Here is a 17,850-nt window from a genome sequence, read left to right on the forward strand (position 1 = left end):
CTATGCTATCTTCCCCATCCCACACCTCCCAAAACAGTTACATTGTGGATTGGGTAGATCTGGTCTAAAGCTTTCTCTGTGCCCCTAATTCTGCTGTTAAGATGTTGTACTGCATGAATGTTTCATTGCTCTTTAATAATTGTATCTATTCTTACACCTTTGTTTATCTGTTCTCATTTTTGAGTACTTTGTGTGGTGGTAATGGAGAAATTGTCTACTACTAAACTGCAGTTTTTTTATTTTTTAAAAAAATGAAAAGATAAGTCAGAATTCTTACTTCATCATAGCATTTTTACAGGAGAACAGTGATGCTATCTACTTTCTCAGATGCTGTCACTGCTTCATAGCTTATCATTTGAGCGTGTGTGGGTGAGAGCGAGAGCGCTTGTTTTCAGTTCTTATTTATAGATATGTCAGACAGGTCTTGTTCCTCTCTGTACAGCTGCAGGGTGTCCAAGGTAAGGATGTGGCTGCGATTGCAGGAGGACTGGTGGATGCAGAAGCACTGGTAGCTCTAAAAGATTTACTGAATAGAGTAAACTCTGACACTCTATGCACTGAAGAGGTCTTCCCGAATGCTGGAGCTGGGTGAGATAACACAGGCAAAGTTTATACTCTTCTTAATTATGTTTTCTAATTAGAGAGTATTAATACATTCTTAGAGATCTTGCGTATGAATTGTCCAGTAGCCCATGGCATATTGATAAACTATGAATCATTTCATTCTGAAATCTGCCAGGGAAGAGACATGAAATAGAATACTAGACCACATCTAGAATATTACTGTTCTGAGTCTGCACGTTAGAGTGGATGGAGGGGGGGTAGCTTCTGCAATAATAGAAGTGCAAATCTGATAAATATGGGACAACTGCAGTTCAGTAGTAGAGTACAATAGCTTTTTGCCGTCCCATGAGATTACTCTGCTATAAACTGATCTCTTTAGCCAGCTTTACTTTTGTGTACTATTGTGAGAACTATACCTGTAGGGCAGCCATAATACTCTGTGTTGGTATCGACATAAGTCTAGCAATGAAGTTTCATTTTCCAGTCTACGAAGGCTGAGAGCATCTTATATTGGTAGACAGCAGAAAATGTCTACGTTGTAGTAACCTACGGCTACCCATCTGTAGATGGGTGTGTTTTTGTTTTGGATTTGGTTTAGTATCATTAGCATTGAGCATGCTCTTCTTTCTTTTTCCTGTCTGAAAAAATAATTTGGAGATTTAAGTTTACTTCACTCCATAGTCATCCCTGCTACTGCCTTTACAACTCCTTGTCCCCACTCCTCCTGTTTTTCTGACACCATAAAGATAATTTCTTTGTGTTCTTGTATTATAGCACAGACCTACGCTCTAACTACTTGCTGAATACCAAGATTGCTGGAGTGGAGGAAGCAGATGTCCTGCTTCTGGTTGGCACCAATCCACGCTTTGAGGCACCCCTGTTTAATGCTAGAATTAGAAAGAGGTTTGTATCTTTATGGAGATGAGGTAGTCCATCCATACTTACAAAGCACGGGCTAGAGCCACCCATGTACACCACTGCAGTGGGGCTCTGTGTGGGTGCAAGCATTCACTCAGGCAGATCCATTTGCAGGATGTAGTCCTAGTTTTGTGTGTCTGTGTGTGTGCGAGCGCGCAAATGCAAACATGCAGACAACAGGATCTTTTCCCTCCCTCCCCCTTCGTTGCACAGATTATATGCCATTAACTCCCTCTTATCATTAATGGGAGTTCACATGCATCAAGGGAAGAACAGACTAACAAAAAATTCTCAGATTTAATTTTTATAGAAGGTTATTGAAGTAAATTCCTAAAAGGACACTGCTTAGCACTATCAGTGCACGGAGTAAAGTTTTAAAATTATTGTTGCCCTAGTAAATGTGACTTGATGACTTGTAAGAAGTGATGATCTAGTTGACTTCATTGCTTGGAAAATAGGAATAAGATAAGTGATCTGTTTTTAAAAATGTTTTTGAATCAGATGAAGTTTAGAATTTCATCCATTTTAATTTGGAAAAATATATATTGGATCTTTAAATGTAACTCGGTTGTTTAGTTCATCCAACTTACCATATTAAATTACAGAATTTAAGAGGATTCAAGAAAAATTACATAACCTAAATCCTATATTTTATTAGTTATTAATAGAATATGCCCTGGTAGTTTTCTATAACTGGCCAACAATTGATTGGGGTAAAGTAAGCCACAAATGGCAACATCTCTTATCTTGAGTTACACTTGCTTTTGCTCACACTCTTTTCCATTCTCCTAATCATAGTGCCAGATTCAAAACTGTTTTATCAGTTGCCTCTGACTAGGCGGGGTGGGGGGGGAGGAGAACACCTTAAATTCTTTAGAGAGAGGCGAACATACCCATTTTTACAAATTTATGAAATATGTACAATTAAATTTTTGCAAACCTTGGTTTTCTGGTAGGTTTTGTTATGTCAGCCCTCCTCACTGTTTTGGGGTGACCCAGTGCATTTAACTGATTATATATATTTTTAATTGGTGATTATAAAATTTTGATGGAAAAGGGGAAATCTCTATAACTGCATTTGGTGGAATTTTTGTATGCCTTTTTATAATTTAGTGTAATGAGAGGCTGCAAGAAACTAAAACAATCCTCCAGAGATTTCATCTTCTTTCTAGTCTGAACCCCTCGCCTGCTCCCTCCTCCTCCCCCCCGCCCCCCCAACCGAAGCGGGTAATCCCTAAAAAGTGCGAGGGTGAGTGCTGCCTCACAGAAATGTATAGGTTACTTAGTTTTCCAGAACTGTTCCCTACTGCATATCATCTTCACTCTCTGTGCAGTTGAGAGTTGAGCAGTAGGTCAAGCAGAAGAATAGATTTAGTAGCATTCTGAGACTACAGCATATCACGGTACCAAAGAAAAATCATAGGGCCTAATGCTGCATGTACATGTGTGCAGATGTTCCACCAAAGGCAGTAAGAGTGCTGAACCCAGAATATGTATTTTTACAGAAGTGAAACAATTCTAGTAAAAAGCTTATCTACATGGTAATCACAAAATTGCACTAAATCGTACATGTGCAGAAAAAGGTGAGAATTAAAAACAGAACTTCTGTAGAATTCCATCAGTATGCTTTGTCATTACAATCATCATTTTCCTGGATTTGGCTAACAAGCTTTCCTATATCTTAACAGTACAGCCCAATCCCATTGGCCTGGGGATGTCTGAAACTTTTGAATAACCAGGCATTCAGATAAACAGAAGTGCTATTTTGAATTGCATTTTCACTGATCTAGTCCTGCCAAGCTATTTCTGCTGAAACAGAATTAGGTGTTGGGGCTGGGCTATATGAACAATTAGTTAACTGGCATGCGATTCTACCCAGCACTAGCCTACTGCAGACTAGCTATCCGTGTGGACCGTTCTGATGCGCATTAACAGTTTGTGCTTTCATCTGCTTCTGAGATCAAAGTGCATTACAGGATCCACATGGTCAGTTAGTCCATGACAGGCTAGCGTGGGGTAGACTTTCAGTGCAACTTGCTGTGAACTAATTGTGTAGACGAGCCCTCAGGGTTTGTCTACACTTAAAATGCTGCAGCAGCACAGCTGCACTGCTTCAGCGAAGACGCTTCCTATGTCGACCAGAGGGGTTCTCCCATCAACATAGGTAATCCAGCTTCCTGAGAGACAGTAGCTAGGTTGACAGGAGAATTTTCTGTCAATTTAGCATTGTCTACATTGGGGTTAGGTTGGTTTAACTGTGTTGCTCAGGGGTGTGGATTTTCACACCCCTGAACAGCATAGTTATACTGACCTACCTTCCTAGTGTAGACCAGGCCTCAGTAATTGTAGGTAGTGGTTTGGAACCGTTATGCAGATACAAAGTCATTGATTAGCACTAAGAGGTTAAGTGAAGTTATTAACAGGGTGATCAACAAGGCTACAGAGAGGAGACACTATGGATTTGGATATATTTTTGTATAAATGGAATTCAGATAACTGTGTTTTGTTCTTGCTATATTTCCAGCTGGCTTCACAATGATCTGCAGGTGGCCCTTGTGGGTAGTGCAGTGGATCTGACCTATACATATGATCATCTGGGAGATTCGCCACAGATACTTCGGGACATTGCTTCAGAAAAACACTCCTTCATCAAGGTATATGCTTCTTAATAATGTTCCTGTTCAGATATGTCAGAATATAATTTTATCTTTCACGGGTGCAGTGTTTAGAAGCTGTTTTGGAGGGCGGTTTCATAACATTCACTGATGTAGTAATGGTTAACAAGTGGGGATTCTCTATAAATTGTTTAATATGCTCACCATAAAGTTGATGTTTGAAAGTACTTTCCAATGTGTGAAACTGAAATGTTCATGATCGTAAATCTCTGGTACATGTCCTCTTCTGGGTGAGCTGAGTTGTCCCTTCCAGCCACTGCTGTTTCTAGTTAAACAATTTCTAGCTGGAAAAGGCCCAGAACAACATTGCTTTGGCCGAGATAACATAAGTTTTTGCTATAGCAACATCTGTAGGTTTTTGCTAGAGATAAAATAGATTGATCATTTCAAAGCTGCAGCTCTGCTTGCTTGAAAGGATAGTGTTTAAAAACACTGGATTTGTTTTTTCATGTTCCATACTACTGTAACACAGTTCATAAATCATTTATTGGAAATCCTGTTCTGTACCAAAATTCAATGTCATTGCCTTAGAATGAGAAGTCATTCTTTTTTAAAATTTGTTTGATTTTTTTTTTTTCCCCCCCTCAGGTCCTTAACCAGGCCAAAAAACCAATGGTGGTGGTAGGCAGCGCAGCACTTCAGCGCAGTGATGGAGCAGCTATTCATGCTGCAGTTTCTACCATTGCACAAAATGCTAGGAAAAAAAGTGGAGTTGGTACTGACTGGAAAGTTATGAACATCCTTCATAGGTTCGCTCTACAGCCTTTCTGCTTTACCTAACCTGTGGTATATATTAAACTCCTCTTTATGCAAGTGTGAAGACTTCTCAGTACAAACACACGGGTTCTATCCTGCCAAGGCTCATATGTGGAATAAAGCAGCACTTAAAACTAAGAGAGATGATATAACCTAGCAGAAAAGCTTCCATAACCTCTGTTTCATGGTTTAGCAAGCTAGCCACCGGGACTGTTAGCACAGAGGCAAATTTGGGTTTAGAATACGAGATGGGTTAACAATGTAATACACTATCGTGCCTAGCAGGACATACAGACAACCAGTGCTACTTGGTAAGCAAGTACTGTTTACATAGAGAAAAGGCAAAATATCAATAGTGCTTAAGAAGACCGTTAATTAATACTTCTCCTGCATTGTATAGTTCTCCAGGTAAGATTTTTGCCTTTTTTAATCAAGGGGTCTAACTAAATTAATGTGCCCTGTTAACCAGATGTATTCTTTTGCACTTTGATTTTAAAAGATCTGGAAATTATCCAGATAGTTTTTTAAACTACTTATCAAGATGATTCCTGCTAATGAGCCAGGTTTTGCTATCAGGAACAAACTGCCGCTTAGGATGACAAGAACCCTAGTTCCATCTCTTCCTTTTTCTGCTTAAGACTGTAACTGAGATACTTTAAATCTGAAACACCTGCTTGTCAGTGTCTGTAAAGGAGAATTATCTTGAGTGAAGTTATTTTACACGAGTGTAAATCTTGGGAGAGTAACTCCATTGAAGTCAATAGACTTATACCGGTATAACGAGGCAAGAATTTGGTCTGCTGAATATAAATTAAATATAAAACACTGCTAGCGAAGAGAGAAAATTCACATTAAAATATTGGTGAAACAAAAATAAGTCTTCTTACCAAACACTACATTTAAAAAGGCATGTAGTATGAGGTATCTTTGGGTAGTCTCTTCTGTATTAAGACTTCCATACATGTACTGTACAAATCATAAGAAAGTTTAGGTGCCCCAACAAAAGTTGGATTTGTAATTGTAGCAGATAAACTTATGTAACTATTTATTATTATTATTATTTGTAATGGGGTGGAGGGCACTCAAAAGGGCTCAAGGGTCTAAAGGTCAGTTTCCTTGTTTTTTAAACCCAAAGTATTTGGAAATTCCATATAGGGATCACTGGATGGAGGACAAGCTGTGCATTTTCCCAAAAGGGGTAGCAATGTTAACACAACCTCCAAAACTGTCCAAAAAAAATTACTGATCCAAGCTTAAATCTGTTTTTCCCCAGCATTACCTTGTTAACAAAAAAAGCAAACCTAATCTCCTCCTCCTCCTCCTCCTCCTCCTCATGTAGATTAATGCAAGGCTGCATTAATGGGACAGAGTCAACTTAACTTAAAAATAGTGTTTTTCTTTGTGAAATGTTTCCCTATTATTACAAGTAACACCTAATATTACTGTAAGCGTATAAGTAGACTTTTTTTTTCCCCTCTTTTCTCCCATTTAATATATTTGACAACACTGTGTGTGGAGAACGTGACAGTTTGCAGGTGTACTGCGGAAACTCTTTAACTAGGGCTGGCTAGAAAATAAGAATTCAGTTGTGAAATGTTGGTTTTGACCCTTTATTTTTTTTTTTTTTTGGTCCCACATCGGGACAAGACCAATCTTTTGCTATATTTTTTTGTATATTTTTTGTGAGCCACACTCCAGAATAGTCAAAAGCCCAGTGGCCAGGATACTTGCCTGGGATGTGTGAGACACCCAGGTTTAAGTCCCTGCACTGCCTGATCCAGGAGAGAGACTTGAACCTAGGTCTCTTACATCCCAGGTGAGTGCTCTAACCACTAGGGTGTATCTCTCTGGTTATGACCTAGACGTGAGAGACTTTCCTAACAAAAGTCATCAAAACTGACTTAATTTGTGTGTTTCAACTAATCAGTCTTTTCCAATAAATGTTTAATCAAATTTCAGATCAGCATTACTTTTAGCTGGTTTTTTTTTTAAAGGACTAAATGTCAAATTGAGATGTATGCCCCTTTTTAAATATTTCAGAGTTGAAAAGGAAATGTGGGGGGAAGAGAACCTGACACTTTATAATCTGTAATAAGTCTGTCTGTCCTTGCAGGGTTGCAAGCCAAGTAGCTGCTTTGGATCTGGGTTTCAAACCAGGAGTGGATGCAATCCGGAAGAACCCTCCCAAAGTACTGTATCTTTTGGGTGCAGATGCAGGTTGCATAACACGTCAAGATTTGCCAAAGGATTGCATTATCATCTATCAGGGTAACTAGAACAAATAATTCAAGAAATACTGCCTCAAACAATCTAAACAGTAGGACATAATTATGAATATTACTTTTTGACAAATTCTTCCCTCCCAAGTTTAATTTTTATCATCAGCTTTAGCGCAAAATATTTTTAAACTTAATGTGCTCACACGGCACTGACATTCCTCCTTCTTACCCCTGTTGGGGAAATGGAAAAAATGTTTGAACTTAGTCACTACTCCCTGCAGCAGTTATTTCATATTTTAGGAAAACAAACCTTCCCGTGGACTGGATACCTGGGGTTATTGGCAAAAAAAATACAAATTGGTTTACCCTCTTGATCATGGTGTCAAATCTACTAGTGGAAGGCTGTTCTCATTCCAGTCCATGTCACAAAAGTAGTAATTACCAGCGATCTCTAGAAACCCATGTTTTCCTACAGCAGTCTCAACTAAGGCCAAGAATCGAATGGATATGATAGTTCAATCTCCATTTTTGACCCTGGTTGTGGTCCAACTAGGCTGCTTAAATGATGGACAACTAGGACTTTAATCTCTGGGGCTGTCAGTCTTTCCAGAACACTAAATTTACTCAAGCAAAAGTTCAGCAGAAAAATTCCTTTTCAAGAGGAATACAGTAGTTCTAATGTGTTCATACATCATTCCTCTTGAATTATGCTTACTGATGCCTTATAGTTATTCCTGTGTAACTTCCTATCAGAACTTGACTTTCCTCTTCCCATTTTTTTTCCTCAGGACATCATGGTGATGTGGGCGCTCCCATGGCTGATATTATTCTCCCAGGAGCAGCTTACACAGAGAAATCTGCAACGTATGTGAACACTGAGGGCAGGGCCCAGCAGACAAAAGTAGCAGTAACACCTCCTGGCATGGCAAGAGAAGACTGGAGAATTATTAGAGCCATCTCTGAGGTGCTGTAACTGTATTAGAAATTGAAACCTCTAGTAAGAATCTACATTGAGCTTGGAAACTTTTTACAGTATCTTTTTAGAATGCAGATTTGTGTTCAGGATTGTGGGTATAAAGTCTCATGGAAGTATGTGTGGGACTGAATTAATATGAAGCAAGACTGCCTTTAATGATATCTGTGGGGTAAATGGGATTGTGTTTTCCACTTAGAGATTTTGACATTATTGTAGCTTCTAGATATGCTATGAGAATGTACGATGGATGATTCTTAACTGCAGCAAATTCTGTTAGCCAAGGCAGGATTCCCTAGAGCAACCTGGAAGACAGACTGGGGGCATGCTTTACTGCTTCCCAGAAAAGGAAGTGTGTGGGTCCCCTGAGAGTATGTGTGCTGATAACATCTGGTAGGGCTGAACACATCCTAACTGGCTCTAGGAGATACAGTTTATCAAGCACAGTCTCTTATAGTGCTGTCCTGAATGTTGTAGAGAGATCTGATGCTACTGTTTCCATGGGAGAAGAGAAGCCACACTTCTGTCCTTGTGCTTCCCGTCTTCTTTGGGTAACAAATAGACTCTAGCTCTTAATATTCAGAGAACTTAATTACTGGCATCAAGAGATCAACATATGTTGCAAATTAAGCATAGGACCACCACTTTAGTCATTCACTCCTCAAATTAGTGTAGCTTTTCTTCCTGCTTCCTTGTAGATGTTTGAGTTAATGTTTAAATACTTAATCTGTATTGGCCAGAGGACTAAATTTTGATGGAGTCTTGTGGCTTTTTTTTTTTATTAAAGCTAACTGGTGTGACCCTCCCTTACGATAACCTCGATCAAGTAAGGAACAGATTGGAAGAAGTTTCTCCTAACCTGGTCCGATATGATGATGTAGAGCAAGCTAACTACTTCAGCCAGGCGAATGAGCTCTCCAAGGTATTGAACATTTTAAACTATGAGCATCAAGCTATGCAAGAGGCTTGCTTATATGTCCTACTAAACACACACTGCTCTGTACAGCAGGAGAGTGTAGTCAAACAAGTACTGTGGTAACAGTCCTGCCTCAAAGGGGACTGCTTAATCTCCTAACATACCTTCTTTCTTTTCCATTGCAGTTAGCAAATCAGCAGTTGCTTGCTGACCCTCTTGTTCCACCTCAGCTCACAATTAGAGATTTCTATATGACAGGTATGTGGTCACAGCCTTACTTGAAAGTAGAATTTTATTAACTCATCTCACTCTTCTAGCTTTGCTGTGTTATTTCATTAGAGCTACATTGTAACACACAGATGCATAATTAATTAATTCTAAAGGTGCTTCCAGAATATTAAGACCCCTTAAAGGGACACCATGCTTCTGTCTGGAAAACTTTGTACCTACTGTTCTTACCTGAAACATCTAAGATCAGAGGGCTGAATACCACAGACCTGTAATCCTCATTCAGCCAAAATTCCCAGTGAAATCAATGGAAACTTGTATGAGTAAAGTCTGTAGAATTTGGTCCTATATCTTCAAATAAGTGCATGTGGGCTTTTTATATTCCCCAGATGAAGACTTTAGTAAACCATGGGGTTTTATGACTTTAGGTCTCTCTGTAGGTCTATTGGTTGTGTTCTGAAATGAACACTCAACACCAAAATAAATGTCTTTGCAGATCCAATCAGTAGAGCATCCCAGACAATGGCCAAGTGTGTGAAAGCAGTCATTGAAGGTGCTCAGGCAGTAGAAGAGCCATCCATCTGCTGAAGAATGTAATCACACAGCTACCAAAATCCATCAGATATTCTAGTAATATGTTGGTATGACAAATTTTTAAAACAACAATTATTTGGTGGTGTACACTTTTTTTTTATGTTCACATCTTCATGAAAACAGTTCAGATCGCCTAATCTGGGGCTATCAGTGTGCTTGGAAATTAAACACAACACTCAATTTACTGGACCTAAAAAACTATGCGTACAGTGATTAATTGTGTACAAACAGATTATTAAAATCAGTTTATTTCCTATGTAAATGGTTTGTATGGCTTGTGATTCTCTTGCATAAAAAATAAAGATTTAAACAGAAATATTAAACAAGTTTTTAATGTGACAAAAATTCTGGAAACCAATCTTTCACTTCCAGTGCACCTGGAAATCTCAATTTGATACTTTTTAAACATTCCTTGAAGTGGCAAAGATTCTGCCATTATGTACAGAAGGTAGAACCCATGTACTACCACCTGAGTGACATCTCCTTCCTCTTCATTCAAATACACCCATTTACAACTCTCAGTGCTAAGAACTAATAGGTTTGCTGATGCTTGTATTCTTTCATTTGGTCAAGATAGGAAAATACTTTACTTGCAAGAAATAGACTGCATGCCATACAGATTTTATCAGTTATGCCTCTTAGGTAAATTGCTCTCTATTTAGAAAAAGCGGAAAATTACCAAAACAAAAAAGAAGCCCTCAAAACAAAACCTAAATCATTTACCATGAGGGAGGCTGCAATAGTTAGACAAGGGGCTCATTACTAGAGTACTTTAAATCTGGACTTGATCTCTTTTCTCCCTGCATTACTCCATTCTGTTATAGAAGCAATAAAAGATAGCTTCAGAGTGACTTCAAGTGTTAAGTCACATCAACTTAAAAGAAGCCCCAAAAGCTGCCAGTTAAAGAAAGGAGAGTTTGCACTATCTGAAAATGTTCATTAAATGTGTCAAAAATCAATAGCATGCCAACTTATTTTGAAATCACTTTTAAAAAAAAATAAATTGCAAGTTAGTGATTCTTGGGTTTGATTGCTTATCCCCCATCCCGGTACGGCGGCCCCCCTAGGCGCTCAGTGGCGCGGCCATGGCCCAGCCTGCCGTGCCCAGTTGGTTCAGTGGAGTGCTCCCTCCTTCCGCCTAGCCAGTCCGTTCAGTGGCTGCCTCCTTTACCTCTTTTAGTGTCTGTTCATAGTGTGCAGTAGTGTATGTGGTTCTCCTCAGTAGTTGTAGTTAGTAGTAGTATTGTAGTTAGTAGTTGTGTTGTTTTCTCCAGTAGTTTAGCTGTATTGCATGTATATATTGCCGCCAGAGTATGCCATCTATCTTCGGTGGTAGGTCGGTCAACCCTTGCTCTTGCCCGAGTCCAGCGTGCGCGTTTACGATTGCCAGATACCTGTGCCTCTGACCCTTAGCTGTTGGCCAGGGGCTGCTCTACGCTAGTAGACTTGCCGCTCGCCATGGGGAGAGAGGAGGCTAGAGAGCCGCCTGGCCCTGATGCCGAGCCTCCAACCTCCGGCCGCTCAGGCAGCGGCCGGCACCGACGCCCTCCAGCGCGCGCGCGCTCCGAGCTCCGGCGGCGCCCGCACGGCGCCAGCCGTCCGCGGCAGCGAGCCTCCGCACCGCCCCCCCCCGGACGCGCCGCCTGGCCCGCCAGCGGCCCGACCGCCGCAGCCAGGCAGCGGCGGCAAGGCGGCCCACAGGCGCAGCCCGCACGGCCCACGCAGCCTCCGGGGGCCGTGAGGCGGAGCAGCTGCCCGAGCCACTGCCCGCCCGGCAAACAGGCCGTCGGCGGTCCCCGTCGCGCCTCGGGCTGCCCCAGTTGAGCCTCCGGGCGCTGCGTCGGCGGGCCCGGACGATTCCAGCCGCCCTCGCCCACCGGGGCCGGGCGTCCGTCCCGAGGCACGCCCGGTCGCAACCCGTCCCGCATGCCGGCCGCGTGGCGAGCCAAGCGGCCCCCCGTCCTCCCCGATCCCCCGCCTGCCGCTCCCGGGTCCCCGCAGATCCGCTCCCGGCTCCGCCGCGAGGCGCGCCGCCCATCCCGCCGGCGTCCCCAGCCAGCTCGCCGCAGCCGGCGGCACCGCGGCGCGCAGCGGGCGCGGTCGATCGCCGGCGCGTCGCTCCGTCCGCGCGCGCGGCGCGGCTCCGCGTCGCGCCCGCCGCCGGCGCGCGGCTCGGTCCGCCCCAGGCGTCGGTCCGCGCCCCGCGCCCGGCAGCGTCCTCCCGCCGAGCGCCCGGCCGCCCCGCGCCCCGCCCGCCACTCGCCGCGTCGAGCCTCCCCCGGCCCGCCGATCGCTCCGCTCGCGCGCAGCTCGCTCCGCCCGCCGGCTCCGGAGACCGGCCGGCATGGAGGCTCGCACCGCGCTCCCCGCCCGCGCGGCCTCTCGCCGCCCCGCCGCCGGCGAGCACCGGCCGGCCAGCCGCGCGCACCGACCCGCGCCGCCACGGCTGCGGTGCGCCCGCCCGAGAGGCGCCCAGCGCCCCCTCGCGCCCAGCCCACCCTCCCCCTCAGGCCTGGGCCCGTTCTGCACCAAAGCACTCGGCGGCTGCCACCCACAGTATTGGGCCCGGCGGTGCGATCCCCGGCACGCCCTGCCACGGTCCGCCAAACCCCGCGCCGCCGGGAGCCGCCGGCTCGCCGGAGCAGCAGGCGGCTCCGTCACCCCTGCCCACCGCGCCGTGGCCCCCAGTCCCAGGCCAGAGCCGCCGCCGGCCTCCGCCCGGCTGGGCCCTTCTCAGCAGCAGGCGCACCACCAGGAGCAGGGGGCCGGGCCACCACCAGAGGGCACCTCTGAGGGGCCTCGCCAGGAGGCCCCGTGGGGCCCCCTCAGGGCACTTGAGCCAGGGCAGAGGAGGACCAGGCTCACGTCAGGAAGGAGTGGCTGACCCAGGAGAGGGCTCCTGGACAAGGCGACGCGCATGGGGCCCGCAGGTGTTGTGCGGTGGCGGCGCCTCCATTCATCCAGAAGCTCTGGCCCAGGCCAGGAAAGATTCCTCCCGCCCTCGCCCGGCGCGGGCCCTCCTCACTACCCCCCCCCCCCCCGCGCTCCCGTCCCGCCCCAGGGTGGTTCCCCCGCCGTATTCGGTGCCCCCAGAACTCTGCTGGTGGCGCGCTGCGACGCGCGGAACCGCTGGCTGCGGGAGCCGCGGGCGGGCGCGCCATGGACTTAGCGAAGGGCCCGCTGCCGCACGGGCGAGGGCTGCGCCAACGCCGTATGGCCCCCCTTATCCACTCGTCCGGCCTGGCCCTCTCATATCTTTGCAGTTAATGCCTTAGCTCCAGGGGGCCCTTTTAATATCTTCAAGCCTCCTGCTCAAGAGAAGGGAGCTAACCCCTCAGCTGGGTAGGTCAAGCTCAGGAGCGCTCGAGGAGTCAGGGCAGGACGTGGCCTCGCGGAATGAAGGGGCGCCCCTCAGGACCTCCATCCGGGGTGACGACGCCCACCCAGTACACCTCTTCCACTCTCACCCTCTGGGTCCAGCCCCAGTCCCCCTTCTGAGAAATCGGATGCAGGGCCAGGCTGTTTTCTGGGAGGGTGAGGAAGCCAGTCGCAAAAGGCGATGGCCACGCAGGCTAGGTCACGCCGCGCCCGTCGTTTGCCACCTTCCGCCAGCCCCCGTCGCCATGGGCGCGCGCCAGGTCAGGCAGGAGCGGCCCCGGCGCCGGCCGGGCCGCGGCCCGGGCACGGCGCCGGCGGCGTCGCGGCCAAGCGCGGCGCCCGGCCCGATCCATTCCACGCCCGCCGATCTCTCCCTTCCCATTTCCGGCCCCCTTCATCGGCCCTTTTTTCCGCTCGCCTCGCGGCCTTGCTTTCCCATCAGCCAGGTCTGCTATAACAGCGGACCCCTGCCTCCCTTCCACCATGGGTCCTCGCCCCCCTCTACAGCTCCCTCCCCCCCACCCTCACCCTCCCCTCCTCCCCACCAGACTCTCCCAGACAGTCAGGTGCCCCCCTCTCGCAGTGCTATAGAGCGGGGCAGGAGGTGCTGCTCCATTGCAGGTGGTCCCCTGCAGAGGGGCAGGGCCCTCCCATAGGGGCTCCCGAGGTCTCTCCCCCATCCTCAGTTCCATCTTGGCGTCCCATCTTGGACCTCCTCTTCACCTAACCTTGGGGCTCGGTATCTTGATCTGGGATCCATGGGCGACAACTTCTTCCGGTCCATTCTGGGCCTTCATCCCCGACATGAAGGATGCCGCTCGCCCGTCGTGCACTTTCCCCCTGCGGTCTACCCCACCGCGTGTTCAACCGCCCACACGCCCAGTGGCCCACCGCGATCCGTGCTCCCGCGCCCGCGGTGGGTGCCCCGGGTCTCTCCCGGTGGCCGGCGTGTTCACCAATCCCATGGAATCCACGTGGGCTGACCGGCGACGCTCGACGCTCCCGTGACAGCTCAGGTGCTCCTGACCTGCTGATACTGCTCGTCAGTGCTCTCGCCTGCCCATCTCGCCGGCCAGATCAATGCCGCGATCTGATGGAGTCAGCTGGAGCCTCCCTCGTCGTCCGCCACTCCCGCCTCTGCCCTCGACCTCGTGCCTTTGCGCCGCCCGCTTCCCTGCCCGGCCCCCCCCTTCCCTGCAGCTGCGGGCCTTCCCCTGCCTGCACTGCTGCATTGCCACGCGCCTGGCATGGCTGCGGCCTGCTCAGCCCTGGCTGACGCCGCTGCCCGGTCACCTTCCGCCCCCCGGCTGCCCCTGGATCTGGTGGTCCCTCCCCATGGTCACGGTCTCAGACCTACCTCCACGGGCCCAGCGTGGCACCTGGTGGAGGTGGCGGGAGTGGGTCCCGCTCGCGGCTCACCTGCTGGCGCGCCCAGTCGGTCACCGGGGCGGGAGGACACACCCGCGCCCCTGACTCGTCTCCATGGGCCCACACAGGCCTCTCTGGTGCACTCAGGGCCTCCTGTCGGCCCAGGAGCACTCCTGGGCCTCTGTATCCGCTCTCTCTTCTCTCCTGCTCTGGCTTGCGGAGGCCAGGCGATCCGCCTGACCAACCTATCTGAACAACAAACAAACCCGGCGGACCGCGATACAGCGGGGGGGAGGCAACCCGCCTATGCCATGTGTGGCCCCTGCCCACTCGAGCTCGGCTCTCTTTCCGCCTCGGCAGGGTGCAGCGCCTGCTGGCCGCAGCCTCCACCCGCTCCGATCCACACCCGGCGGCCGCTGCCAGGCGTGTCCTTCACCCACCATCTTCTTCCCACCCATCTTCTTCGCCCACAGTTTCCCCAAATAGACGGGTTCCAGCCAGTGCCCAAGTGCAGGTTCCAGGGTGGGCATCGGACTCCATCTCTCTCGTTCCACTCTCTCGTCCTGTCCCCTCCTTCCCTGGCCCGCCTTCCCCGCCCCTCCCCCTCTCACCGCCCCGGAGCTGCCCCTGCTAAGCGTCATTCCCCCCTTCTGGCTCGTCGGCGCCTGGCTGGCGGCGTCGAGCACTGGTATGAGCTGGCTCTCGCCGCTCCCCCCCGGTTACATCTATCTCCGGATCTCATTCCCCACCTACCCCCAGGCTTGATCTCAGCTCCCCAGTCGCTGCATCTTACAGCCTGGTTCCTGGGCTGGGTGGTTGACGGGTGGACCTACGCTGACCGAGGCGACCAGGCTGTTTCCTGAAAGCAGGAAACCAGCACCACGAACTTCTCCTTGGAAGCAGGCTTGGGCGCTGTGGAAACGCTTGCCCTTTGGTGCGACCAGCCCTTCTCCCCGATCAGGCCGGTCCGATCTCTCCGTCCCGATCCTGAAGGCCAAGGTCAAGGGCGCGTCCCTGCCGACCGCCCCTGAGGGTACGCCTCCGCCTGCCTACCTGCTAGCTGCCCCCTTTTCCAACCCCTGTTTGCTCCGCCGCTTCGGCCCCGCCTTGGACCGCCTAGCGCCCGCGTCGCCCGCCCCCCGCGCCTCCGCCCGCCCGCTCACGCCTTCACCTGGCCCAGCTGCAGAGCCCGCCGCCTCCTCCTGCCTCCTGGCCTCCTGCCCCTGGCCCCGGCTCCCCTGGGGCGGCCTCCCTCGCGGCCCATCCAATCTCCCCACCTGAACGCCCGCGCCCTGGCGACCTCATCCGTCAGCATATACCAAACTCCACGCGCGACAAAGGGCGCGCAATCCACATCCGGCGGCCTCGGCCTTTCATCGGCCCCAGGAGATCTTCCTCCCGGTCTTCTGTCCTTCTTTTTCTCTCCTCTTCCGCACAGCTCACCACGCCTCTCGTCCGCCACACCTCGCCACGCCCCTTCCCTCGAGGGACCCTTTTACATTCCCGTCGGTCCTCGCTCTCCTCCTTCTTGTCGCGAATTGGGGCGAGCCGGGCTCATGAAAGCGAGCGCTTTTTCGGAGCGCATTGATTTCCTGGGCATCCATCATGCGCAGGCTTGCTTGCCAGCGGCCCATGCCCCCACCGCCGCCGACACTCCGCCACCGACGCCAGCGCCCCGCCTTCACGCAGCCTTTCCCATCCAGGACATCTGTCGGTCGCCACCTGCCCTTCAGTCCATCCCCTCCTTCCTCAGCCCACCTGCGCGTTGGTGCAGCAGTCTAGACGCACGCAGCCGCGGGCTGCGTCCATTACACTCCGCCACGCTCCCATTCCCCCCCACCGCCCTAAGGCTTGGGAATCAGGCTTGGAAAATGGATATATCAATCGAAGAAGAAAGAAACTAGAAGTTCACCTGTACCTGTACTCACCTGTTGAGATGTGTTGCTCTATCCCTCCTCCCTCCCCCCCCCTCTTCCCACTGTCCGGAGGCCGCGGCAAAGGGACGGGAACGGGCCGGACGGGCCGGGTATATATCGCCATGGCGGCGCCACTCCCCAGGCCGGCAGCCAGCCGCCCGAGTGCTAGGGTAAAAATGGGCCTGGAGAGGCGCCGCGGCGCGCACACCTACATGGAATGGATAGGAGCAACACATCTCGAAGAACACCAGTTACTACAGGTGAGTAACCGTCTTTTTTCTGCATACTTCAAATTCAGTCTTGGACTGAGTACCACCAGTACCTTGGCTGACAAAATATTGTTACAGGCAAGGTTCTTGAAACTCTGAAAGGCATTAGCAGCAGTTTGGGCAAAAAGTTCCGTAGCCTATCCTGCAGTTTGCTGTGTCCAGACTGAATTGCTTTCAAAGGGTATGGCTACAGGGGGATAAAACCCCTAAAAATTGCTGTCTACCCATTCTGCTAGCATTGGCCCCCTTTAACCTGTCTTGCTGAGCCAGGCTCTTAAAACGTCCTCTAACACATACACAGGCATGGCCACAGCCAGCTGCAGATCAGTTTTGGGAAGACTCAGCTTAAGGGACCTGCTCCAGCACTCAGATGTCCACCTCACTTGGAGTACAGACTCAAATATATATTACGTAATTCACCTCTTCCCTCAGAGTGGAAGAGGGATGTGCACACTTCTCGCCCCCCCCCAAGTTAGAAATTGCATAAACTGGGTTATATTATAAACCAGAAACAAATTTATTGACTATAACAGGTGTATTTTAAGTAGTTAAGGAGGTAGCAGACAGAACCAGGCTGATTGTTAAGAAAATAAAACAGAGCATGCAAACTAAGCTTAATACACGAAAGAAACTGGTTACATGTGAGTTCTCAACCTAAATGTCATTCAAATAATCTTCGCAAGCCAGACGCCCTTCCAGCCTGGGCCCAGTTCTTCCCCCCACCTGTTCAGTTAGGTGTTTCCAGCAGTCATCTTGGGTGGGGTAGCAGGGAAGAACTGATGACCAGAATTACCTCACTCCCCACCCTTTTAAATAGGATTTGCATAAAGTGGGACCCCCCCTTCCTTTATAGGGGAAAGTTACAAGAAGTCGCAGGTAATGTTTTAGTATCAGGTGACAAGACCACCTGACTCTAGGATTAGTGTCCATGAGTCAGGGGAAGTATGGAGTGTCCACAGGAAGGCCAAGCTTTTCACAGTTCATTGTCCTTGCTGATGGGCCATCTGCCCTGTATGGCTTTTTCATTGTTGTACCTGAAGTGTCAGCAATAGGCATCACCCAAAGTAGCATAGTTG

The 17,850-nt window shown here is 49.3% G+C and overlaps 1 protein-coding gene across 2 annotated transcripts in view; it reads left to right on the top strand.

The window, feature by feature from the left end:
* Positions 1-10,105, top strand: part of NDUFS1 (NADH:ubiquinone oxidoreductase core subunit S1) — a 29,934-nt gene extending 19,829 nt beyond the window's left edge. For both annotated transcript variants that reach the window (XM_039493899.1, XM_039493900.1), the window contains exons 11-19: positions 443-588; positions 1,339-1,467; positions 4,007-4,136; positions 4,746-4,906; positions 7,027-7,181; positions 7,921-8,096; positions 8,893-9,027; positions 9,207-9,279; positions 9,746-10,105. In XM_039493899.1, the coding sequence (XP_039349833.1) occupies positions 443-588; positions 1,339-1,467; positions 4,007-4,136; positions 4,746-4,906; positions 7,027-7,181; positions 7,921-8,096; positions 8,893-9,027; positions 9,207-9,279; positions 9,746-9,837 (1,197 nt within the window). In that variant the 3' untranslated portion in view covers positions 9,838-10,105. The remainder of the gene's footprint in view (positions 1-442; positions 589-1,338; positions 1,468-4,006; positions 4,137-4,745; positions 4,907-7,026; positions 7,182-7,920; positions 8,097-8,892; positions 9,028-9,206; positions 9,280-9,745) is intronic.
* Positions 10,106-17,850: the final 7,745 nt, after the last annotated feature.

The sequence above is a fragment of the Mauremys reevesii genome, linkage group 11, assembly GCF_016161935.1.
Source record: "Mauremys reevesii isolate NIE-2019 linkage group 11, ASM1616193v1, whole genome shotgun sequence".
Classification (NCBI taxonomy): Eukaryota; Metazoa; Chordata; order Testudines; family Geoemydidae; genus Mauremys; species Mauremys reevesii.